Source organism: Cygnus olor, chromosome 1, assembly GCF_009769625.2.
Source record: "Cygnus olor isolate bCygOlo1 chromosome 1, bCygOlo1.pri.v2, whole genome shotgun sequence".
In the NCBI taxonomy this organism is placed as follows: Eukaryota; Metazoa; Chordata; class Aves; order Anseriformes; family Anatidae; genus Cygnus; species Cygnus olor.
Genome location: NC_049169.1, coordinates 153,867,356 through 153,894,120, shown reverse-complemented (window position 1 = coordinate 153,894,120; position 26,765 = coordinate 153,867,356). Strand labels below are relative to the sequence as shown.

The 26,765-nt window shown below is 41.5% G+C and overlaps 1 protein-coding gene across 11 annotated transcripts in view; it reads left to right on the top strand.

The window, feature by feature from the left end:
• MBNL2 (muscleblind like splicing regulator 2) overlaps positions 1-26,765 on the top strand; it is a 111,206-nt gene that overhangs the window by 57,863 nt on the left and 26,578 nt on the right. For all 11 annotated transcript variants that reach the window (XM_040538541.1, XM_040538527.1, XM_040538534.1 and 8 more), the window contains 3 exons: positions 18,366-18,530; positions 21,573-21,773; positions 22,800-23,063. In XM_040538541.1, the coding sequence (XP_040394475.1) occupies positions 18,477-18,530; positions 21,573-21,773; positions 22,800-23,063 (519 nt within the window). In that variant the 5' untranslated portion in view covers positions 18,366-18,476. The remainder of the gene's footprint in view (positions 1-18,365; positions 18,531-21,572; positions 21,774-22,799; positions 23,064-26,765) is intronic.

Here is a 26,765-nt window from a genome sequence, read left to right as displayed (position 1 = left end):
CTTTGTTGACTTGTTGCTCAGGAGTTAGTTAAAGTTGGCTGAATATCTGTCCTAAATATGTCCTAGCAGTATTTAGGAATGCTTGGAACACCAGTTTTCCCTTCTCCAGCAATGGTGAACTAGCCAGCAAGCAATATATTTTTATCTGACTCCACTCTCCTTGAAGGACTTTGATTTTAAGGAATGCCAGCATGTTTGTTTTAGCTTTAAACAAAGGAAAATTTAAACTTCTGGATCATACATTTATTTAGGGCAGCTAAAGAAACATACGAATATGTGTGTTAGCCCCTAATCTATTAGTGAACATGAACAAAAATTAAAAAAAAACTCAGGTGCAGTTTATTTTGTATACGTTACTTTTCCAAAAGGAAGATGATATTTATCTGAAGACCGTTAAATTGGGTTGGGTTGGGTTCTTTGCTGTCTTTTCTGTTGGGACCTCAGTGATGGGCACTGGCTTGTAGGCAGCACCAGCAATCCCACATCTCATGGTACAGCTACTCACAGCCAACCCAGTCCAACTGGGAAAAGGGAATGGAACTGGGGGCACTGAATATTGCTATCGAGTGTGGTGTGGTAGCCATCAGCTCAGGCACTCACACAGCCTCTGTAGGCAACTCCCTGCTTGGATCAACAAGCCATGGTGTTGGCTTGGGCCATTCCCAGACAGGCAAATGCTCATTTACCCTTACTTCCCTAGCAATGTTAAGGATTTTTAGACTGTTGGAGAGCAGTGACAACCGTCACGTTTCCATCGTAGCGAGGCTGTAGTTGTCCTCTTAGCTGCAGTCAGAGAGATCAGAAGAACACTTCATTAAAAATCTAGGGTCTCGTAGTGTTTGTGTGAGTTTGTTTTTAATAGCAGTCATAAAAGGTAGATTTAAAGCATTAGAGCCATGTTTTTAGAGGCCTTCATAGTGTTACCAGCTTTTTGTGTGTCTACAAGTGGTACATGACAAATTGGTAGACAGCTGTTTGATGATATATAACATGTTGTCTGGTACTCAAGTAGCTTAACATTTCCCGACTGCAATCCAGTGTAGTTTGTTTAGGATTCTGGTCTAATTTCACTCGCTTGCTCACAGCAAGTTGAATATATTAAAATCTATCTGGAATTGTTCAGCTTTACTCTGAGACACCTTTAGTTTCTCATTAATTCTGGTATTTCATGAGTAGTTAACAACTCTCTAAGGCTTTGTGTTTCGAAAGTGCCATATTTAATTACCTCATGATTGGTCTTTATGTTGGGGTTTTGTTTGGTAAATGCTGAGAAAAATCCTTTGTATAACAGGCCTTCGTTTTTTGCATTGTTTCCCTGTAGTCTCCAAACTGGTCATTCCACTTGTTAAACTGGGTTGGCTTTTGCAATCTCTTTTGTTGTGGGATTTTCCTTTGCTTTCCCCAGTACATTCCAGAAATTGTTTGCTTGCAGGCAACGCTATTTATAAGTTTGCTTCATTTCTGTTTGATGGTTGAAAAGGTTTTTCATAGTTCTTACCTTTTCTTTGGTTTTGCTATGATATGCTAATCAAATGTCCCTTAACTAGTTAAAACTGAACACTTACTTGTTAAATACAACCAGCCAAGGAAGTCCTTGAGGCATGCATCCCCATTTTTTGCTGTTTCTGCTTCATTGTTCTCAGGATTACAGCATGGGAAAACTAATAAAGTGTGGTCTACAGTATGGTGAGTGGCTGCGCATATGATGAACCTTCTATTGAGGTCTCAGTACCTTTAAAATTCACTACATTTCTTCTTCTCAAACCAGAGTTGACATTTAAAGCTCATTTGGAATTCTCTATTCACTGAAACTTCGAGTCTGGGACTAACGTTGCTGAGAACTCAGATAAATACTTACTGATGAAACACTGGAGTTTCAGTGTGGGATGGTAAAGTGAAATACATAAAAAGCCTAGTGACGTATACTGGAGGAGACAATTTTCTTTAAAAATGTTAGCAGCATTGACATATTCTTAGTGTCTATTTAAAATTCATTAAAAGACATTTTCCGCATTGGCAGTTTGTTCCTTTCTAATGATGTTATTTGCCAAGGAAGATGGAGATTTTTTACTATATGCCGCTTGACCTGCTGTAGGAAAGCAAGATATTTCTAATCAATCTGCAATAAGGGGTCTAAAAATCTACAAAAACAGATAGAATTAAATAATTGTAAAGCTAATGATGACATTCATGTTCAACTCATCCCCAAAGCAATCTCTGCTTCAAAGCCCATGTCTTTAAAGGTATGGAGGCACCCTTATAAAAATCTCACTTTCTGTATGTAGTTGCTCTGCCTATACATAATCCACATATCCTGTAGTATATGGCCTGCCTACAGATGAGGGAAGATGAGTGCAGTCCTTCCAACCACCCACACCTTTTCCCTGTGTGCTTGTTATCTATCTGACTTTTGGCTGGGGATGGAGCTTTGCCATTGATTGCCTTCTGGGTCTTAGGTCTTCCAGGGAATTCCTAATGAGTTTTAAGTTTCCATGCTGTATTTATGGATATCCTGACACTTAGCCCTATAAATCACCATATGTCCCATTACAACTGGCTTGAAGATGCAAAAACACATGTGAAAGTCAACTTTTCTTTTTGCTTTCATTGTTTTATTTATTTGCTAAGCAGCATAATGTAGGGATTTAATAGTCTGAAGAGTGATATTTTGTAGTCTGCCTTGTGAATTACTGGTAGGAGGTAAATGACTGCTTGTATCAGGAGCTGTATCTTTTGGGCATAGTTTTGTTTTACATTTGCCAAAGAAAGCCTGACTATAGTCTTTGCCTTCCTAACATGGCAAAAAAGTTCTCAGTGCTACATATGCCAACCATCACAGAGTCACTATTTTTTGAGAGAGTTGTCTCTATGCTGTGCTGGGAAACTACAATAGATGTTGCTGGGTGCTACAGGCTGTTTAAAACCTTTTATTTTTTTAATATGCTAGTGTTAAATTCATTGAGTTGTCCAAACTCCCTCACTCCTTCTCTCCATCCAGACATTGAATCCCCAGGGATTAAACAAAGGAATTGGTTAAACCCTGTCTAGCTGCTGGTTAGTGATCTCATATTTTGGCTATTTCTCCTGATGAATGGTACTCATCCATCACAATTTTTCTTCACCGGAAAGCAGCAGGGTGGGAAAAAACACTGATTTAGCCATCTAAATACTTCTTTTCCAGACTGTTTGCAATTACAAAGGCTTTGGGAAAAATCTGAATCGTGATTGTTTCAATTATGATTAACATTTCATACCATACTACATTTTAACTTGGGTGCCCTTCAGATCTAATTTGAAGTGCTATAGCAATTTTAATCACTTTATCATGTGCGTATCAGACAAATAAAAATAGAAAACAGAAACAAGTACTTCATGGTTCCTGGCTTTGAAAGAACAACTCTTGTGAAAAGCATGAGATCACTATGTATTTTTTCCACCATAAAACTTTGTTTTGGTTTGTGGAGTTTTAGTTTAATGTGTTCTTCAGCCTTTCGACATTTATAAAGAGTATTTCAGCTGCAGTCCTTTCTGACCACAATGTAGCTGTGATGAATGATTCTCCAGCAAATGCGAAAAACATGGTTTGGCCATGCCATGAGGCCAGGTGGTGAGACAAACAACTTGTTAAATTCTGTGTGCAGTTTTAGGTCCTCAGTTGTTGTCTTCTCCTGCCTGATCTAGAGGGGAAAGTTCTTGGTACTTCTAATCTCTTCAGTCCTGCTCAAGAGCAGAAGGGGGAGAAGGCCGGTCAACCACAGGCGGTGTAATCTTCACCTGGAGTTTCTCATTCAGTCGTTATTGCCACTTTGACATAAAAAGCACTGGCAGGAGCCTTGGCTGACCACCACCCCCCCCCCATTTCTGACTGCATCTGTGTCTTCCTCCTTGGCACCCAAAGGGGAACATTTTGACAAAAAGATGTTTGATGGGAGTCTTTGCCTTGTGACTGCTGCTCAGATACAGTGCAGACAGTGGAAACACTTTACTCACAAAGAAAAGTCATAAATTATGTGGTCCTCTGATTTCCTGTTTGGAGAACAGTATTTCAGACCTTGTGGTAGTTTCTCCCAAGAAACAGGTGAGAGTGGTGCAAAACTGCGAGGCCTTCCAGGAGGAGGACACTGAAAGCTGTCAGTTTGCCAGCTTCACACGGAGAACCTGCTTGTCTCCTGTAGAAACGTTAAGGGGAAGGAAGGACAAGTCACCAAGGTGATTCATTTATACAAGTGGGTTTGCACATTTCCTGGCAGATCTCCTAATACAGCCTGTCAATACTTGTTGAACTGCTTTTACATGTTAAGAGTTAGGGTGTGAAGATACCATCTACAAAATGTTGAAGAAAACTCAGAGAAGTCCTTGCTTAAGTCAAATGGTCATGACTTTCTTGCTGCATAGATCGTTTGCTTTCACATTGGAAAGACTTTGTACACCAGTACGTGATAACTTTAGATGGAACTTAAAATAAATCAGAGAGTTTGCACTGGAATGGTGCTTACATGCTTAAAGGCATTATATTCTTCAGAACACTGGTTGGCAACTCATTATTCTGTCAATGGAATGCATTAGCTGAGATGTGTAATGGCTACTTGCATTAAAACATTTCTGGACAAATGGTCCTTTTAAACTTTTTAAATGTTACCAAACGTTTTGTTTACAGTCATGTTTAAATAATTTTGTTTCTCAGAAGTGCTTGGAGCACGTGCAATCATTAGCCTTTGGTTGGGTGTGTTAATAAAGCACGTATGAGTGTTTTATTACCAACGCTGTGCCGTTGTCATCACCTGGATTTAATCTTGCCCACCACTTTCCATATAGTATCCTCCTGAGGATATAATATCCTCCTTTTCTGAGGTTTGTAAGTCAGAATGTAATCACCTGGGCTGAAACATTAGCTGACTCAGTGTTTATTTACAGTTTTGGTGAAACACTTAAACCATTTTTGAGAAACAGCTGAGAGGTAAATACCTTGTTTTTCCTTCTTAAGTGTTTCTTAAAACTAGTTCAATAATAAAATTGTTTTCCCATTGTTTAAAGCTGAAACATGAGATCTCGCAGCAGAAGGGTTGTTCTGATACCAGTAATTTGCCTTATGCTATTTTAGTGAAATTTCACCCAAATCTGGTCATTTTGCAAGTGTGAAAACTCTCTTTTTATGTATGCCTAGCAGAGGCTTTGTACGGGTTGGCACCCAGATCAGACAGACTCTGAGCTTGCTTCAGAGCAGGGCTTCGAGCACAACTGTCTCTGTGTTTGCTCCGTCTGTTCCCCTCTGTTCTCAGTGCTCCCCGTGATTGCCCTCCTTGTGTAGAGCAAAGGAAAAGCATGGACATTAAAAACACAAGCATACGAAGCCGGGAAGAAGCGAGGCCAGAGGAGGCTGGCGGTGAGGAAAGGCAGAGGAAAGGGAGAGCTGGGGCACAGCGGTTGTCTGCCCACATGAGGTGGGTGGGAGCCAAGAGTTGAGGAAAACATGTTGGAGACGTGTTGTTCACCTAACAACAGTGTGTGTTCTCGTCAGCCTTGGTGCGTGCACATCACAGACGGCTTTCTGGAGAGGGGCCGACGTGGAGAAGCTGAGGTGTCCATCCAGAGGACACCAGCTCAGCGAGTGAGGCAGGCAGGGGCAGAGTTGGAGGACGTGGCCTCCTGGTCAGATGTTCACCGCTCCCCTGGAGGATGGGGAGTGACAGCCCAAAACTGGGCTTGGACTCCAAAAATTGGGGTTGGACTCCAAAAAATCAAGCGCCGTAGGAGTCTGCTGAAGCCACCTGTACGTGCCAAGTGGGCACAACTGCAAAGTGAAAGGAGGACAGAGATCCGCAGCCAAAAACCGCAGACATTTCTCAGCATTTTAACCATATTTGGTCTCAGTTTGCTCTGTGTAGAGTGGGAGTAATGCTGTCTAATCTCAGAGTAATGCTGTCTAATCTCACAAGGAGACCAAGAAACCCATTAATAATTTTAACGGAGCCATTCATAAAGTGATCCTTTAGGGCCAGCCCTATGGGTAGGCCCAAAAGGAAATGGATATATTGCATTCAGGACAAGGGAGAGATGAATGTGAATTACAGTATACATATATATATGTGTGTACATATATATATATATATATATATACACTATCAGACTGCCTATTCACTGTATGGGAAAGAAGGCTGTGTGAAAAAGTAGACGTGATCATGTAATTGAGGTTGGTATCACCACATCTGCTCATGACACTGATGAAGTAACATGCCATCGACATCAGTGTACACTGACAATGTAGTTGCAATGTAATGATTGGTACTTAGTGTGTACGTTCCTCTGAGAGCCACGGATATATGCTTTGGAAAACCTAGAGGCAATATTTTAATTTGAGATTAACCTAGAATTCTATTTAGTCGTCACTGAATCTGTCTTAAGGAAAAGAGTAATTATCTGCTCCTTCAACAGAGCATTGAGAAGTTACAAGCACTTTCAAGACCACTATCACATATTCTGGTACTTAGATGAATATAGCATTCAAATAAGGTAATAAGACATCCTAATATGTCTTATCTTTTCTCATAACCATGATTTAGCTCCTAATTCTGTAAGCTACCATTTGAGATAAATGCAATGGCTTTCTACTTCTTGCTAGGCTTTGTTAGATCTTCTGGAAGTTTCCTAATACAGAGTGGAGGGGACAAGGATCCCTTCGACAAAAATGAAAGATTTGTTGTTGTTGTTTCATTTACTGGGATGTCAGGGGTTCATTTTTGCCTCTTGCTTGAGTTTCTGGACCTCCTGCCACCCTCCTCCCCCTGATTTTTAAGGTGGTCTGTAGCGTTGATTCTCTGGGTAATTCACATTAATAACGCTCGCACCCTGCTGCTTCAGGGGAAGGGATCTTATTACCCTTCCTGCTAGTAGTGCTGGTTTCTCCATTCCCTAAACATGGAAATCTGAGGTGTGCCAAACTTCAAGAAAAGCTAGAAATTTATCACTGATGTTAAGAAAGCCAGTTCCAAGAAGAGAAGGAACACAGACTAGGTACGGCAAAGGCTAGGAGAGGTGCCTGCTTACCTTCTGCTTTTTAGGTCAGGCACACTTCGTGGAAGTTGTTGTCTGTAAGCGGTCCTACAGCAGTACAGTGGCTTTTAATCTCACCTTGATTATTTGTTTGTGGCTTTTCATGTGGTGATGGGTAGTATGAGGGATTTTGTGTGTGATTCTTTTTTGGAAATGCAAGTATATTTCCATTTCAATTTTAGGAGTTTTTTTCTTTCTTTTTTTTTTCTCCTTAATCTGTGCTTTTTAATACAAATACATGGTGTTTCTAAAACACCAAGAAATTTCAGTGTGTTTTCAGCAGCTTTCCAATGCACTGGGAACTTGTGTCAGGTTCCAGCCTCGCTGGTGCGTCCCAGGAGCGAAGCCTATGATTTATTAATAACACAGCTGTGGTTCCTGCACTGTCATTAAGGGCTAGTAAACACTCTTCCTTCTGCACAGAGACAAGATAGTGTACTTTTCACCTCTGCAATTATGTAATGTGTCCTAGGCTATCAGTATATTTAACTAGGCTGTAGGTTTTTCCTTTTGTTTGTAGAGTGATCAGCCAAGAAAGCATGAAACCCCCAAGGGAAGAGAAGCTTTCTGTGTTGTGTCTTCAGAGTGCCTAGCAAACCCCAGCTGGACTTGGGGCCACAGCCTGTTAGTAAGTGCACATGCACACGTAGGGAAGCCTCTGCCTGGGAGACCTGGTGCCATGGGGTGGCACGAGGTGACAGAGCTGGGCTGAAAGGTGGTCCATGTACGGAGCAGCAGAGGGACTCATCAGCAGTAGATCAGTGTCCAAGGGGTGGTCACCACCTAGCAACTCACTCTGCTGGGTCCCATGGAGTCATCTGGTTTGAGAGCTGGGGGCTGTGAAAACTTTGTGGCCGAGGTTGTTGCCTGCTCCATATACAATGGGCCCATCCTTCTTCCTAACGCAGCAGCAGACTCCCTTGGTACATAGGAGCCAAATCACACTGATGTGCCTTTTCCAAATCTCCGTGATTCACTGCAACTGCCAAATGAAGCATCTTCTCAAGGTTCCCTTGGACAGGTGACTCACTGTACATGACTAAGGTGATTGGTTTTACAGCGCTCTCCCCCCATTTTGTTGTGGTCTGGTCACAGACCACTCCCCATCGCTGACGTGTTTTTCCTGCTCCTTTCAAATGCCATGTAACTGCCTTTATGGCTTTTTCTGAGGCATGTTAAGATCCTTGCTATGTTGTTGAGGCTTGTAGACATCCTGATGGCAAAGCCCTGTTCTCGCTACTGACTGCTCACTCTTTCTTTTCTAACCTGGTTATTGCAGAAGGCACGTTGTATGAATGTTGAAGACATTTTGTCTTTCCTCCACAGGCCACTGAGAGAAAAATAAGGTGTCTCAGGGCGATGGCTGTCAGTACTGCAGTTACCTTTGCCTACATTTTCACTGCCAAATGGTGTTTCCACACCAAGGTAAAGCACAGCTTGGAGTTTAAACTCACTCCTGTTCATATGAGCAGGCTTGTGTTAAAGTAAGCATACGTCTATTTGAAAGCTTTTATGCGGATTGTAAAGGAGGTGAGGAAGGAGGTCTGTCAGGGAGCGGCGCCATGCCGTGCTCATTTTCTTGTTTGGTCAGAACATGATATATGCTAGTCTTCTCTACGCCTCTATTGCCTTTTCTCTTGCCAGATGATCTGCAGTCAAACAACTTGTCTTTCTTTACTGGCATTACTTCTGCAACAGCTATTTGTTTCTGCTCTGGAGATAGTGAGAAAAGTTGAAGAAAATCGCCTCTTCCTGAGATTTTCAGTTCAGTTCAGTCAAGCTGAACTTAACAATGGAGCATGTCGTTTGCCAGCAAAAAAAATCCACGTCACCCTGAATTGCCATGCGGTCCCACCCAGGATTTATACAGTTCTTTTATGTCTGAAAAACAGTCGATCTTTGTAATGAGTGGGTGCACTGGAACTGCCCAGTCATCAGTTATGTGTGTGTAATGCTCTCTGCTCAGCAGATACCAAGACTCCGTAAAGGTTTAGGGCCTTTGAAAAGAGCCCCACACAAGGTGGGTTCGTATCCTGTGAAGAGCCTTACCACTGATGTAATAAAAGCAGTACATTTGGGAAATTTTAGCTAAACAAGTTTACACTTCCATCTGCTTCCTTGATGCTAGTTCCATAGGAGTTTTCCCCTGTACTGCACATTGGCTTGTCTTTATTCCATGGACATTGCCTACGTGCATTAGAGCAAAGATGAATTTCAAGGCTTGTCCATAGTTGCCTGTGATATATTCATCAGTGCTGGTAGCCAAGCATGAAGCTGAGGTAAAAATAACTGGTTTAGATTTTGAGTGCCAATGAAGGGGGGAAATCAAGGAGGAAAAAAAAAAAAAAAAAGAAGAGTCTATGTAATTGGGGAAGAAATAATCTTTATTTCCTGATTATTCTCAATTCATGTTTGAGTCAGTAAACACAGAAATAAAATGTTATTAATGTAAACTGTTGTTTCTTTGTCTGAATTTTCTTTGTCTTATTTGTTAATCTCAAGGATGTTTGTCAAACGACTTAAAATTTCATATGCGTCTGAGCAATTTAATATTGAGTACAATTCCCTTGATATTGCAAGGCAAATTATTAAACCATTCTCTGTAGCCATCCTTCTCAACATGTGTTTGAAAGAGCATCTTGAGAGACTCAGAGCTCTTTGCGCATTGCAAATGTGCTCTCCAGTAGAACATTTTGTCTTTTTCCATTTAAATAAATATCTCTTATTAAGTCTTCAGTGTTAGGACTCTTACATCATTTAGACATTCCATCTTTTTATAAGACCTCAATTTTTCTTCAATTTTTTTTTTTTATGTCAGTAACAGGCAGTTCTAGCTCTTTATGAATAAAATGATCATTTTTATTCTACCTGCTTTTAGTTTCTTACAAATAATTGAAATAATTAGAAGAGTAGTTAATGGGTTTTCTTTAGTTTTCGGAAAATGAATCAAGCTAAAGTCACCTGAGATTTTTTTACATTCATTTCCTTTTTTACTTTCAAGTGAGAAGCTGAATTTGCCTTCTACTTTTTCTTAAAGTGGATATGTGTAGGTGCGTATAAATATGTATGCACACTCACTAACTCTGGTGGGTGGACTTGCAAGGTAGCTTTAGAAATAAGGAATTAATTTCTCTACAAAATTTTGAGTTTTTTTGGGAGGGGCAGATCTAACAGCTCTGATATTTTAGGTGTGATATATGAGATGCTTTTTTGTTGTTGTTGTTGTTTAGTTTAGTTTTTTGAAATAAATTTTGTCCTTGTCCTAAGGTACAATTTCACTTGGCAACAAGTGAAATTTCAGGTGTTTGAACTCTCAATCAAAAGCTTCATATTTCTGTTACTAGCACAGTTTGGTCTTTTTAATTTTTTTCTTTCAGATAGTTCGCTTATGTCTCATTTTCAAAATATAAGATTCTATGCTGATCTCCATTTTTTGTAGAAAATTAGATACAATTCTACTTAGGCTATAGGAATCATGTTTTCATAAGCATGCATATTTGCAAGTCAACATACTTTCAATATGAAATACAAAATTCAAAAATCATTTGAAGCTTTTTTATATACATTAAAGAATAAATAAAATGCTAAGTTATATCTTTAAAAATCAATGACTAGTCACTCCCAAGACTTAACTAAATCCCCTAAGTCCTTGCACATAGGCTTAACTCTGCAGGCATGTAAAGTCCTATAGATTGTGTGAGGTGGTATGTATTCACAGCAGATAAAAAGGGAATACTTTAATGAGGCGTCTGTTTTTTTACTTTCTTTGAGGACTTGGGAAGCAGCTAAACCTGCACAGGAGAATTGAATCCCAACATTGTGATGCTGGATGGAAAATACTTTTTAACTCAGACCAAACTGAAGTTTAGTATTTTTCCTTGATCTTGAGTGTTGAATGGGCTGTTGGTATTTGAGCTCTCATGTAGTAAAGTATATAGGGGGAAATAAGGAAATGCAAGTCCTAGAGAACAAGAGGAATCATCCTTCTCTGCATACCTCAGTGAATATACAAACCTTGTTTTTTTTGTTTGTTTGTTTTTTTGTTGTTGTTGTTTTGTTTTGTTTTGTTTTAATTTTTATTCCTTTATGGTATTTCTGCACTTGAAAAATAACATTTGAACTGAATATGTCACTGTCTGTGGACAGGAGCATAAGCCCCTGTATTTTGGTCATCTAAAAATACCCTGTCCTCATATTTACTGGGTCTGTTGTTTGGCCCTACAGAGCCCAAGATTGTTGGAAATGAGAACTTCCTTATTTATGCAATGGTGAAATTGTGAAATTGATTAGGTGAGGACACACTCATTCCCAACCAGAATTTGCCAAGGGGCTGCTGAAGAAGAATCCCAAAGGAAAAGAAGTTACTGTCACCAGAAACTCTTCCAGAGAAGTATTTATGGCTTAGGTACCTCCACAGCTGCTGACATTGCTTTCTCTGTGGCTATTCTTGCCATGTGCTGCCACCATCCCAGACAGGGGCCAGTGATAGCTCTTACTCAGCCAAGCTCTGAACAGCATGTAATATCTTCAGGTATCTAATATCAATATCAAGAGCAGGTGATGTCTTGTTGACTGGCATGCCCACGGTTGCAAATGCATATAGTTAGAGTTTGATCTGATCTTTACAAGCGTGTGGAAAGTTTGCTGAAGCTTTATGATACGGAATTACATATTTATTTATTTACTTATTTCTGTTGGAGAGGTGATTGTAGCATGAGGAGATTTTTTTTGCTTGGTTGATTTTGTTGATTTTTTTTTGGTGTGGTTTTTCTAACTCCAAGAAATGTTGGGATTGATGCGCGTCCAGCTGGAAACCAGAAAAATTTTTGACCTTTGTAGAACGAGTTGCTCAAATACCTTCTAAACCCATTCATCTTGAATGTCATAAACATTTTTTTTCTTAAATTTGCATATTTAATCCTTAGAGATCACACAATTTCATCTGCTTTTGTTAGTTTGAACTCATTTTCTTAAGGAAGCAGATCTGGCATAATTGCACTCTCTATTTTTGTCAGCGTCAGCTTTGCACCCTAATAACTTTTGAACACCCTGGCCAATTTCAGGCCGCTTTGCTAGAACTAGACATCTCAAACACGTATCACTTGATATGAAAGAGTTCTCGCTACTTAGGCAAAAATCTGTGTCTGGGTGGAAGACAGAGATCCAAATTACTGCCCCGTTAAGGAAAAGGCTACAGCATAAATTGAGCCGCTCACGAGTGCGGCCTGCCAGCCACATGCACATTTTGGCTGGCTGTTTAGGACATGCACAGCTTGAGCAAGTTATATTTATTGCGCGACCTGTGTGCCAGTCTATAGTCAGGAGAAGTGGGAGGGTGCTGGGGGAAAGGGGGAGAAAGGGAGGGATGGACGTAGGGTACAGAAGGGATCTGGGAGCTTAGGGAGAGATGGTATATATGGGGGTAACTGGACGTATCTTGGGGAGAGGGATGGGAAAAAGGGATCTGCAAGAAAGCAGGCCTCCCCGTTTCTGCTCCTCATCGGGTAGCCTGTCTTCTAAACATAATGAATGTGTAATGATGCTCCTCCTGGTAGAGTGGCCTTCAGTACTGACAAGGGGGTGTCTGGAAGGTTGTAGTGGGTTTACGTGGCAAGGTTTTGGTAGCAGGGGGCCGTAGCGGTGGCATTTGTGAGAAGGATCTAGAAGCTGCCCCATGTAAGGTAAGGGCCCCACTGCTGACCAGAGCTGAGCCAATAAGTGATGTTGTTTTGCGCCTCTGTGAGAGCATATTTAAGACAGGGAAAAAAAAAACGCTGCGCCACACAGCATCTGGGAGAATGAGAGGAGTGAGGAACAGCCTTGCAGGCGCCAAGGTCAGTGAAGAAGGAGGGGGAGAGGTGCTCCAGGCGCCGGAGCAGAAGTCCTCTGCGGCCTGTGGTGAGGACCATGGTGAAGCAGGCTGTCCCCCTGCAGCCCATGGAGTACCACGGTGGAGCAGGGTTCCACGCTGCAGCCCATGGAGGAGACCACGGTGGAGCAGGTGGACCTGCACCGACGGAGGCTGAGGCCTGTGGAAGACCCCTGCCGGAGCAGATTCCGGGCCAGGCCTGTAGCCTGTGGAGAGGAGACCACGCAGGAGCAGCTGACCTGGCAGGAGCTGCTGCCCGTGGGGGATCCAGGTTGGAGCAGTTTGCTCCTGAGGTACAGACCCCGTGGTACGGACCCATATCTGGAGCAGTACTTGAAGAGCTGCTGCCTGTGGGCAGCCCACGCCGGATCAGTTCAGCAAGGACTGCATCCCATGGGAGGGACCCCACAGCACAGGGGATGAGAGTGACCGAGAAGGAGTGGCGGCGAAGAAGCGCTACAGACTGACCATAACCCCCCATTCCCCCGTTCCCCAGCGCCGCTCGGGGGGAGGAGGTGGAAGAGGGTGGATGGGGGAGAAGGTGCTTTTGGTTTCTTTCCTTTGTTTCTAGCTTCTCTAGCTTGTTAGTAATAGGTAATAAATCTTACTATCTCCCTATGCTGAGTCTGTTTTGCCTGTCACGATAATTACTGTGCGATCTCCCTGTCCTTATCTCAACCCTTGAGCCCTTTTCATCGTATTTTCTCCCCGTTCCTCTTTGAGGAGGGGGAGTGAGAGAGCGGTTGTGGTGGAGCTCGGCCGCCCACCCGAGTAAAACCACCACAAAGGTGCAGCCCAGCTCCTTACAGCCGTGCATGGTGGCAGGACGCAGGACACTCAATGTAAGCCAAAACACAGCAGGTTCAGACTGAACGTAGGGAGAAACTTCCTCATCTTGAGGACAGCCAAGCAGTTGAGCAGGATGCTCAGAGGGGTTGTGCAGTCTCCATCCATGGAGATTTTCAAGACCTGACTGGTCTGACCTCAGGGCTGACCCTGCTCTGAGCAGCTTGGACTGGGGGCCTTTCAAAGTCCGTTCCAACCTGAATTAGGGCCTACTTTAGAAAAAAAAAAAAAAAAAAAGAAAAAAAAATGCTGCAGAAAAGTACCTCACAGGAGTTTTGGATTGACTGTACAGACTGGGGCTGTTCCATTCACTACTGGGCTTTTATGCTAAGCATGCTAAGAATATGTACTGACCCCTGCCTTAAAAGCAGCCTTTAGTAGGCAAGCAAAATGTTTGTGGATGTATTAGTTGATTCTCAGCTTAAAAGGTAAAAGACATATTATTTTGCTTTTTTTTTATATATATAATAAAATTCAAGCATCTTATTTTTATGAGAGATAAAGGTAAAAACTAACTTATTATTATGCATAGGCAATTCCCAGCCTGGGCCTGGATGAATTATTATTATTTTTGTTACTATTAAAGCAAGGGTAAAATACTGAAAAAAGCTGTGGATTTATAAAATATTAAATAAAGAGATGTGGCTATACAATCTGCAGACAGGAAATGGAAATGGGTTCTTGGTATTTCAATATGCACAGTTAAGGTGGTTTACTTCTGCACTTACTTCTTTTTGCTTATTTTAAAATTATAATTCCTGGCTTTTTAATATACTCCAGTCTCTGGGCCATTTTGTGCCACTGGTTTTAGGCAAACTACCTATTGGTCTTTTTAGGGAAATCTGTTGATTTCAGAAGAAGTCAGTGGTGTGTCACAGCTCATTAAGGGACGTGTGTTTGGTACCAAGCCAGGCAGGTAGCTGCTCTCAAGACCATTGACCCCATGGAAGCAGAGTCTCTCCTTGCTGCGCCTGGGCCCTTTGAGCCCTGTTGAGTTCCCAGCTCCCCATGTGCATCCCTTCTGCCTCCCACTTCCTTACGGGAACAAACCTGTGGCACGCCCCAGGCGCGAGCCACAGCATGTCCTCGGTCCACGTAATTAGCAGTAGAAAAGTAGTGTTTCTGCTAAAACTTTCCATTACCTGCCTGAAGTGTCATGTACAGCTAGGCTAGCTGTAGAGAGCCAAGCAAGAAAAATGAGAGGTGAGAGGTAGGTGCCATGCATCCCGGATGAGGGGAGGGAGTAACAGAGCACTGGGAACTTAATTTGAGATCCGTTCATCGTTACTATCAATTACAGGTAGGGAGACAGCTCACTGCGAGTGAGCTTTTCAAGAGAAATTGTATGGGAATTGAGCAACTGCTTGTGATGTGCATGTTGATAACCTTCACTTCATGGGTGAAAGCAGTTTCTAGGGCCCAAGTTTCAAACCAATCTGTCTGCACACCCTGTTTCAGAACTCTGACTCATATGTGGGAGTGGGTTAAAAGTTGTGTGAAGCAAGGATTTTCCCTGCTGCCTGCCTGCCTCATCCTTCAAACGTAGTTAGTGCTGCTGTGCACCAGGCAGTCTGTGGAGCAGCTCCTGAGCTACTGTGATGAACCAAGACTCGCTCCAGAGGCTTGATATTGATGCGCCCTGAAGTCAAAGCACTCAGTTTTGCCTCTCTGTTTGTTTTGAGGTGGCCTGCTACTGCAGTAATATTTCTGCAAGGATCCGAAGTAGGCCTTTATTGTGGACCCAACAAGTTGAATTCTCCAGCACTTCGTGCACAGTGCTTTGTTCTGCTGTTGGGTTGGTGTGTTGCTATTATCTCAGTTGGACTTTGGTTTTGACATTTCAATAAACAAAAAATCCAGGGTCACATTTGACTGAGATGATACCACAAGTTTGAATTTTCAGTCTTGCATTGATCAATTGTTGGGAATCAGCCCAGTTCTGCTCTGAAACTGTTCCCATCAGCAGTTCATAGGGGCACGGAGCATTTCTCACCAAAGAAATGAAAAGTCACTTCCAGGCATTTTCCCCCAACCACTGAAGGTCCAAAAAGTGAAACTGGGTCTCAGAATTTATTTTGTTTTGGTAGCTAGGACTGGATTCATCCGCTCACTATTTTCAGTGCTCATTCCATTGCCATTTATTTTGGGTCATTTCATTCTAACAAGGCTTGATCTGTTTACAGTGCGTCTGTAGCAGCGTGACAGGGCTGCACAAGTTCATTGCTAACCAAGAACTCGAAAAAACTAGTAAATGGGGCACACACATTAATAACTTAAGAGAACAGAGTAAATTTTTATGTGCTTGGATTATTTTGGAGAGTTTTCTGAAATAACTAGGCTTTTGTGCTCTGTGGGTTGCTTTGCAGAGCTTGAAGTGATGGTACATGCTAGCCATGTGCTTTCGGAGCTGGTAGTGGTGTGCTCATTGTAAGCTTACTTCAAAGTTGAGGTACTTCAAAAGCCACTGCAAATGAGAGTTACTCTTACTCCTTAATTGAGGATCACTTTCATTTGCATCGGCAGATATTTCCATCAGATAGATTTACGTGATTTTATTTTGTTGTTTTCGTTTTCACATTTGCTCTATGAACCATTTACATACAAATTAGATTAAGGTTACCTACAAATTAGATTAAGGTTAAATAGGTCTCAGTTAAAAATGTCTTAATCAGGAAATCCTCATCAGGCAACATAAAAGCACACACTCGTTGCCGCGCTCACGGGTAAGCATGTTCCCATTTAACATCGTAAAGGCGACAGCGTTATTACCCCATGAATGGAAGAGCCTGCCTCTTGCTTTGTCCAAGGCGAATCGTGACGACTTCTGGTTCTCCTTATGCCGGCTGACAAAGTGACTTTCCTTTTGTGTGCATAATTAAAACCCCCGGAATTAGTGACTCGTGGAAGTGAGAAGGAAGAGCACACTGTCCCGAAAATGGCTGCACCTATAGCAGCACGTCTAAGCAGCACCAAGTAATGTTCCTGGGTACTGAGGCGTGGCTGTCTATGTGCTGAAATTTTTAGCTTTCTTGAACTCCTTTTGGCCTCTGCCATTCAGCACAGTCACAAACAGTATCCAGGAGTAGTTCTGGTGTTAGCACCAGGTAAGGGCTGTTCTCCGTGGTTTAATGGCGTGGAAATAGCTGTCTGCATTCCCCTTGGCCTCGGTGCTGGAGAGCATTCCTAGACGTGTTTAATGTTCTCCTGCACAGGTAGCTATTAAGTCCTTATCGCAGATTAGAGGTGGAACCAGGAGCATTTCAGTGTGTGAGTAGAAAGTGTGACATTAATACTGCCGTTCTGGGACATCCAAAGCATACTGAGGGTTTTGTAGGAAAAAGTGTGTGTGCGCGTACACATACGCGGCATCCGAGTACGTGTGTACTGTGTGATGTTCTCTCACAGGGATCTTAATGTTCTCGAGGCTATAGGAGGGTATTCCTGTCTGGCAAAGTATTACGAAGTGCTCATACCAGAGAATGGAAAGTTTAAGAAGCACTTCTAAAAAAGGTCTCAATTTGGAAACTTGTTTCTCGAAGTTGAGTGTGTCACATCGAGTTTGACTAATGCTCTAGGTCCTCCGGTCACAGCTCTCAAAACTTCGTGACAATTTATGAGCCATGTTGTCAAAGAGCCGATCTCACTAAGTCCGGCCCTGCGGCTGCAGAGGCAGATACACAACCTGCTACTGCACCCTACAGTTCCCTTTCTGGGGGAAAATGCATCTGCTTCTTACGCTGCTCAGCCTACATTTTGGCCAGCGTGCAGTCAGTCCTTTTGGAGGTGTGCTCCACACCCATCTCCTCCAACACAAATCACCTCAAGGATGGCTGCCCACCACCATCAACTTTCCAAAATAATCCATCTTCTGTTGTCTGTACTATCTCATAGCTATCTAAAACCCCTGTCTTCAGGCTGTCTCCTTTTGCTGTGCACCTTCAGATTTAGCCCCATGCACTGCTACTAAATCTAGGCTCCAAAAATACCGACTCGACTTCTGTTATTTTATACCTGAATGGAAATAGTTCAAAGTTTTACTTGATGCAATAAAAACAGGAGGCAAAGTTATATTTGATGTAATAAAAACAGGAGGCCAGAAGGCAGTGGACTGTAATAAGCATGAACGTACAAGCAGAGAGTTGCCACACGGTTATTTTTTAATATAATGTACTTACAAGAAGTATTTCTCTTAAAGGAGGTTTAAATTTATTATTCATAACGTAATGTAATTCATAAAAACATTTATGGTATGGTAACACTGGGTACCCAAGCCAAGATACCATGAGAGGCAATTCAGGCAGCCTGGATAATACTCAGACTATTAATTGTCCAGCAGTGATCTGTACTTAACAATGAAAGTGCCATCAACAACTTTCAAAGCCTTTCTCCTTGTCCGTGGCTAATACCCTTAACAATCAGTCAGAGGTAGTGGGCTGAGGCAGAGCTCAAGGCCATCAGCTCCTCCCAGCCTGCTACACGGTTCCCAGGAAACACCCTGCATTTCATTACTGCTCGCTTAGCTTGTGGTGTAATATTGTGCTGCAGGGCATTAAGCTATCATCAAAAGCAATAGACCAATTAGTGTGACTTCTTTTTCCAGGGTCGTTGTACAAGGGAGAACTGCAAGTACCTTCATCCACCAACGCATTTAAAAACTCAACTGGAAATCAATGGCAGGAACAACTTAATCCAACAAAAAACTGCAGCAGCAATGCTTGCCCAGCAAATGCAGTTTATGTTTCCAGGAACACCACTACAGCCAGTGGTAAGTTTATTTCTCTGGTGGTGTTATTGGTAAGTAAGTTAAGGTAGAAGACTATACTGACCCACAAAAGCTCTCTAAAGTAGTATCAATAAGAATAATCACCATCTGTTGATTTAGGGAACTGCTGAGATGCTAGAAATATTTTCATTTATATTTGCATTTGAAGAGATGAAGGAGTGTTGCTGGAGATTTGATACCTTTTTTTATCCTAGACTCACTTGCTTTTTTTCCTCCCTCTTTTTTTTTTTTTTTCCCTTCATTCAGTTCTTGTTAGGTTTTGTCTAGATTTGCAAGGATTTTACCTATAATATCTCTGGAGGTGTAAAGTTGTATAATAATAATTTGTTAGTAAGTTATTTGAGTAGGACTGCAGAGTTCCCCTCTCAGGAGCCTGTGAATTTGAGTGGCTTCAAGCAGTATTTAATCCCAATACCAGGAAAAAAGGGTAATGTCATTCTGGGTAATGATTTCTTTCTCTCTTATAATCTGAAGTGTCCCAAAATAAGAACTGATGATACGTCCACCTACAAACTCAGTGTTTTATTTTAAGGTAATTCATATGGTACCTGGAACACTTCAAATCCAGTAGGTGACATAAAAATAGTGTCCTGCAGGAACAAGCAGCGACTTTGGGCTATACATGAAAATGATCAATTGCTGTGGGCTGCCTTTGCAGTTCAGCTCTTCGTTGCACCAGAGTTCCAAAGACACGAAATCTGAACAAGACTTTTCACATATGGTGGCTGATGATATTTTCTCAAATTGAATGCCCACTGTAAGGCACTGGAGTGAGATTTCTTTCTCTCACTTGAGGCGTCTAGAGCATTGGTATCAAATTTTGTGCTGGGCTTCCTAAATCCTTTGATAGTTTATCAAAAGAAATAGGCACTTCTAATTACCATTCACTTGGCTTGTTTCAGAAATCTGCATTCAGATTATATGGTTTGGTTTCTTTGAAGTGCCTTTGTCTTTCCATGGAGTGTCAAAGGAGATAAGTGTAAGCATCTCAGGTTAGGACATCTGTATTTGGCCACATTAACTGACCCCAGATGCCTGGTTTTACACTTGAAGCATCTGCCATAAGGTGGAAGGCATGAGCAGAAATGGGTGTCAGGAGTCCCTGAGTTTCAGGTACATGTTTATCAGCTTTCAGTATGTATGGAAGATGTATCTTGATATATCGTCATAACGTGTTTTGATATTTCCTGATTTTCTACTGCTTAAGTTTTCACCAAAAAAAGTTTTCATGGAATAATAAAATAATTCCACTTCTTGGTATTATGAATAAAAATTGGAAATGGCAAAATCATGCTTTTTACTACTCACTCATTTTATCATTTGAACTTTACAATCTCATTGAAGTAATGCCTTCTGTACTGATGGCTGTGATAAAAGTGGAGAGTTTTATTTCTCTGTCATGCATAAATTGCCTGATTAAGATGACTCAGCCTTGACCAAATGGATAAAATGTAGATGAAAATTCCATAGAAGTCATTTGACATGTAGATTTATTCTTAAAATTGTATCTGATACAAAGATGGTATTTATATTTTACATAACACATACTGTTCCTAAAATAGTTGAACCATTGTTTCGTATAAATCTTCATTATTATGCTCGAAATAATTTAGCTCACACTTGGCATATAAACCATGCTATTTGATATCGAGCAGTTTTGATCTCTGGTAAAAGCAGAGCATTATTCACTTCTAACGCTCTAGGGCAAATAGATGCCATTTCCATACAGTTGGCTATCTTGGCTAATGTGCTACTCTAAGCATCTTCTTGTACTAACTGAAACTCAGTTATAATTTAGTAAAAAAACAACAAACAAACAAACAAAAACTAGAAGTAAACCTCCTAGCTTGTGTGCTTTCTCTTGCATATTTTCTGCATAATTTGTGTTGTTGGCTTCCCTTCTCCAGCCGAGGGTATGCAGGCCACCTTGATGAGAAAGACTTTCCTCTTTCATTAGGTGTTTTTAAGTCTTCATAAGTTTTTCTCTAGCTATTCCATGGTTCACTTCTAGCTGCTGGCTTACTCAGGGACTTAATTTGTGACAAAGCTAATGTCAGATTTGTACTATTCCTGCAGAGTTTTGCATTTATAATTATTTATCATTATAGCTTCACTCTCTGGAGTAAACATCATCTCTGCAGAACTAAATCACTTGCCAGTCGTGACCGTGGTTTGACCATGGTGATGTTCTGCTTCCACCCCCCTTGGAGCTGGTGGTGACAAACCCACTATTCTGCCTTGGTAGGGCTGGGTTTTAGCGTTACACAAGTGCTCTTTCTTTTGGTTTTGACTTCACTGATTTGCTCTAGGGATGCATGAAACAGATTTTTAGACCCTTATCATTCCTTCCAATCAACCTTTTTTTTTGTAAGATGAACTCAAGCTAAGGCTGAGTAATCCCTTTCTAAATATTGTGTCCAGCTGAGATTATAATATTTATTCTGCTTGCCACTGGTGACAGCTGAGCACACAAACATTTGGAAAGGTGAGACTTTTTGATGTGTGAGCCGTAGCAACTCCTACAGTTGCAGGAGGTGGCTGAATACAGCATGCAAAGAGATGGAAGTTACATGCCAAAGAGTTCATTATTTATAGTCTTACTAGAAATATGGATTTAATATAGTTAATAATGCTTCACCTGTGAAATTTGGTACTTTGAAAAAATAGCCTGTTTTCAAAGGAAAGCAGGTATTGAGAAAAAGCAATAGTTATGTTATTTCAACTTTTTGATGTGTAAATAAGCCTGCAATATAAGCTGGACCTCCATAGAGATTCAGGTTCACAGTGGGACTTGCTTTGCAATGGCAGCCTCTTTTCCAACAGCAGAGCTACAATGTGCCGTTCCTAGTATGCAGCTGGAATGTGTTACGTGATTAAAAGAAGAGAATATGCTGTGTGTTTTGCCAGCTGCTTGAAATTTTTTGATTAAGAAAATGAATCGGCGCCAGGGAGAACATGCAAAAGACAACTAATAAGCTCTTGATTAAGGGTTTTTTCATCTTGGTCTGTGTTTTCATTTTGCAGCCCACATTTCCAGTGGGTCCCACAATAGGAACGAACACGGCTATTAGCTTTGCTCCTTACCTAACGCCAGTAACACCAGGAGTTGGCTTAGTCCCGACCGAGATCCTACCCACGCCGCCTGTCATTGTTCCTGGAAGTCCACCGGTTTCAGTCCCTGGTTCAACTGCTACTCAGAAACTCCTCAGGACTGATAAACTGGAGGTATTGTGGGCACCACCATGACTAGAAATGCAATTCTCTGTCAGGCTGTAGCGAAGCTCCTGGAGGAGAAAAAGCATTATTTTAGAAACTATGCTTAAATATAGTTGCTCAAAGTGTAGACATCATAACTAGACAGAATTCCTACACTTGCAGCCAATGGTAACTAAATACATTTATAAGGTAGTGCATTTCCTCAAATTTAATACAGAGAAATCAACATGAAGTTTCATCTTTCTTAAACTTCATCTCTTCAAATATACCTCAGGTTTGCATGCTCGTAAAGGTATGTTTTGGTGAAATACCTAGCAAGCACATTTTCATTGCAATATTAACTCTGTCCTGCAGTATTAATTCGGTCCTGATTTTTATTAATCAGTAGTAGGGGAATTTTTTAGCCTTGAGCTACTGATGGAGGTGTTGAATGTTACAAACCCTGGAGCAGACTGAGCAGGCAAGCCCGCAGTGATGTGCAGAGCCTCCTTGGAGCTCGTGGATCCCTGCGTGGCCAAGCTCAGTGGAATCTGTGGCCCAGGTAGTCTACAGGACATTTCTCCTTAGAAAAATCAGCTTGTCCATTCTGTCCATTTAATTATTTTTTTAAGGAGGCTCTCCACCTTGTTTGTAGACTCTCTTCCCCAGTATCAGCAAGAGGAACTGCTTCCCTAGCAGTGGAGTTGCAAGAATATAAACTACAGTTAGAAAGGGACTGAACATTTTGTGAGTCTCAGCTAGTTTAGCAGAGGAAGTTTCTTCAGTAAGAATCCTTCCCAGATGTTTTCTAAGCAGGAAAAGGAGAGACATTTGGGAATGTTTCTGTTCCATGTCCATTAGCCACCATAACACAAAGCTACCTGAGGAACCCAATGTGCAAGGGTAAAATAGACGCATTTCCCTCTTCCAGAAGAAGATAATGGGTTTATTAAATCGGATTCACTGATCTCACCGGGGAAGGGGATGGTCCTTTCTGGGGCGGGCATGGGCTCTCCCTGCCGTTTCGGGTTGCAACCAGTGTTGTTTTGCGCATAGGTGTGCAGGGAGTTCCAGCGGGGCAACTGTGCGCGTGGAGAGACTGATTGCCGCTTTGCACATCCGGCAGACAGCACAATGATTGACACAAACGACAACACCGTAACCGTGTGTATGGATTACATAAAAGGTCGTTGCATGAGGGAGAAATGCAAGTATTTTCACCCTCCTGCACATTTGCAGGCCAAAATCAAAGCGGCGCAACACCAAGCCAACCAGGCTGCGGTGGCAGCCCAGGCAGCTGCGGCAGCTGCGACTGTGATGGTAAGTGCTGGCATATATGGCTGCTTTTCGTGACAGAAGCTCTTTGATGCCTATTTTGCTTCAATTTAATGCTGTTTGCTTATACTTTCTTTTTCCCTTTTGCTTTTTTTTTTTTTTGGTAAAAATATAAGAATTGATAAAATTGCTAGTATTGCTTGATGGGAGGAAGCGCTCTTTTTCTTCATTCCCGTATTTGAATGCTGTATTTTTATTCAAGACAGTGAAGCAAATGACACTCTATACCACTTCTGTTCTCTGCCTTGATTATATGTTAAATTTGCCCCTCGTATTTCCAAACAGAAATAAAATCGTTCAGTGTCCATTGGAAAACAGGGGCAGATATGCTGGTTTAGCTCTGAAAACAGATATACAAAAAGATATAGTTGTGGAAATTTGGAAGAAAAGGAAGAAAAGCAAAGAGACGCTTTTTGCTTCGAAGGTTAGTTGTAGAAGAGGGACCTATATTAAGATGTCATTCAGTTAGATACCTGAGCCTAACCCAGACACATTGGTCCCACCTCAGAGGCAGTGGAGAAAACCTGCATATTCATCTGTGCTGTTCATTCTGACCCACCGCTACAGGATGAGGAAGAATTGTCCTCTGTAGATCTTTCCCCACTGCCTATGAAGTGTTGACTGTATTTTTTTGAACTTTGGTTAGGGGAGATGAGTCTCATGCTAAGAGACCTTTTTTACCTCTCCCACCGGCAAGGCAAGGCAAGTTACTTGAATCTCTCTATGATACCTTTTTATTTTCTATTAGAATAATGGTGTTAAAAAGCAGGTAACTAAAATGGGAGTAGTTAAGAAAAAGCAGAGTATAGCCAGAAAAAAAAAAAAAAAAAAGATTGAGGTCTTTCCTATTTTCAGAAATGTTAAGCTCTTACTGAAAGCTGTTCAGACAAGTCAGCCCATCCATTTACCAGTATTGGTTATCTCTTATGGTTGCTACCAGGAAAGTTGTTAAATTTAAGTAAAGTGGTATTGATAAAGTTAAATAAATCGAGCATGCAGGATTTGTCTTGGGAGACAAAATTGCTGGCAGTAAATCAAAGAATCGTTGTCCTCATTGCTGGCACTGGAGGAATAATTAAGCAGATGTGGTTTGTGGACTTGTGGGCAGTGCATACAATAGTAACAGACAATACAGTTATTCTCTGGGTAAGGAGCCTACCAGAAACACAATACAGTACAGTATATAACTACCCCAAGCTATTGTATTTAGCAAATGAGCAAAGACCAGACTTTTTGAGGAACAAAGGATAAGTTATGCAAGAAAGTAAACCTCCAAACAGAAGAAAATTTCTTAAGTTGTAAATTCTTTCTCGTATAGTTTCCCAGTTACTGTTTCACACATGATGATTTTTAGTTAAACTTTCCTGTGCTTGCGGAAATTGAATACCATCTGGAAATTAAAGCAGAGGAGATTGTATTTTTATTCTAATTAGCTTCTATTGTGCAATATTTATTGACCATTTAGAGGATGTAATATTTCTAGACAGAATACTAAAGAAGAAAGGAGAGAGATGAGGGGATTCATTTTTTTTGCACTTCAGTAATGGTTGGATGGATATCCTATGATTTTAAATAAGCCGTAATTGGAGTTGCATTAGCCTCAAAGCAAGATGAAGCATCTTTGGAAAGACAGAACTGAAATGTTAGCATTCTAATGTTATGGAGGAAGAAGTCTGGGACCTGTAATTCAGGGTAACTTTTTGCAGAAAAATATATACAAAATATTTTCATGGAATATTTAGACTATCAAACAGAAAAGATTCTTTTCAATCCAACTATTTTTTTTTATTTAATGTAGACTTGAAGCAATCAGATAAAGTGAATGAAAAATCACCAGAATGACAACAACAAAAAAGTGGTAGAAAAGACACATGCCTCCAAGGCTACCCAAGAATGAACAAGAAAACTTAATTGGATCTAGAGAGAAAAAATAAGGCAGAAATATGAATGCTTAGCTATAGGACTCACTTGGAGGTTGCTCCCAGGATGAACTGTGTCTAAGAGGTTTTCCTTCCTGGGGGAATTGTCTGCATTGCTCTGGTCCAGAGGGTATTCTTGTAGGTGAGTATTGTGGATGGGGTTACAGCACTGGAGGCAGAACTTATAAGACCATTGAACGTCAATGAAGCTTGCAGTCTGGTACCAGAAAATACCCTGCCTGTATTTCTGTACACTAAAGTTTAGGAAATTTTGCTCGGATGCCTTAGGTGACCCTCATAATATGAACTAAAAAGAAAGGAGAAAGACACTGTGACAGAGGCTATAAACCACATACAGCATAAATCCGAAGCTCATTAAAAGATAGTCATCCATCATTGTACTCAGGGAGCTGCAGGTATTCATGTGGAGCATCAGAGAGCATGGAAAGTCACAGAATAATGTACAGCCTAAATTAAAATGTGAATTGATAGCTGAGGTTGGAAGGGACCTGTGGAGACTGTCTAGTCTACCTTCCCAGCTCTAATAGGATGAGCTAGAGCAGACTGCCCAGGATCATGCCTAGTTGGCTTTTGAATGTCTCCAAGGATGGAGACTCTACAACTTCTTTTGGCAACATACTCCATGATTAAATCCTACTTACAGTAATTTTTTTAAAGTTATATTAAAACAAAATATTCTGTAGTTCAGTTTGTTCTCATTGCCTCTTATCTTGTCACTGGGCACCACTGAAAAGAGCCTGGCTCCATCTTTACTCCCGTATTTTATTATACACGCTGTTGAAATCCCCCTGCATCTTTTCTTCTGAACAGTCCAAGGTCTCTCAACCTTTGCTCATATGAGAGATGCTTCAGTCCCTCCATCACCTTTGGGGCCCTCTACCGGACTACTTCTAGTACGTCCATTTCTTTCTTGCACTGGGAGCCCAGACCTGGACATAGCAAGGCATATGTGGCCTCACCAGAGCTGGGTAGAAGGGAAGGATAACCTCCTTCAACCTGATCGTGATGCTCTTCCCGCTGCAGCCCAGGACACAGCAGCCCAAAACACTGTTGGCTGCCTTTTCTGCGAGGACACAGTGCAGACTCATGTTCAGCTTGGTGTCCACCAGGACCCCAGGGACCTTTTCTGCTAAGCTGCTTTCCAGCTGGGTGGCCCCCAGCACGTACTGCTGGCTGTGGCTGTTCTTCCCCAGGTGCTTCATGTGTTATTTCCCTTTATTGAACGTGAGTTTTTTCCATGCCCATTTCTCCAACCTGTCCAGGTCCCTCTGAATGGCAACACAACTGTCTAATATATCAATCACTCCTCCCAGTTTTATACCACTGTTGACTGGACTCAAGCTGGACTTTATGTTGCTGATCACAACCCTTTGATCCTAGCAGTTGAGACAGTTTTCAATCCACCTCACTCTTTCCACTTATTTAGCCTATACTAAACGAGTTTTTCTGTGAAAGTGAAATGGGAGACAGTGCAGAAAACCTTCCCGAAGTCAAGAGAAACAACATCCATTGCTCTCTCCTCATCTACCAAGCCAGTCTCGTAGAAGGCTATCAGGTTGGTTAAGCACAATTTCCACTTCATAAATCTGTGCTGGCTAGTCCCCATCAATTTCTTGGCTTTCATGTGTTTGAAGATAGTTTTCAGGAGGATTTGCTTCATCACCCTCCCAGACATTGAGGTAAGGCTGACTGACCTGTCATTCCCTTCTTTCCCTTTTTGCAGATAGGAGTGTCATTTTAGTTTCTT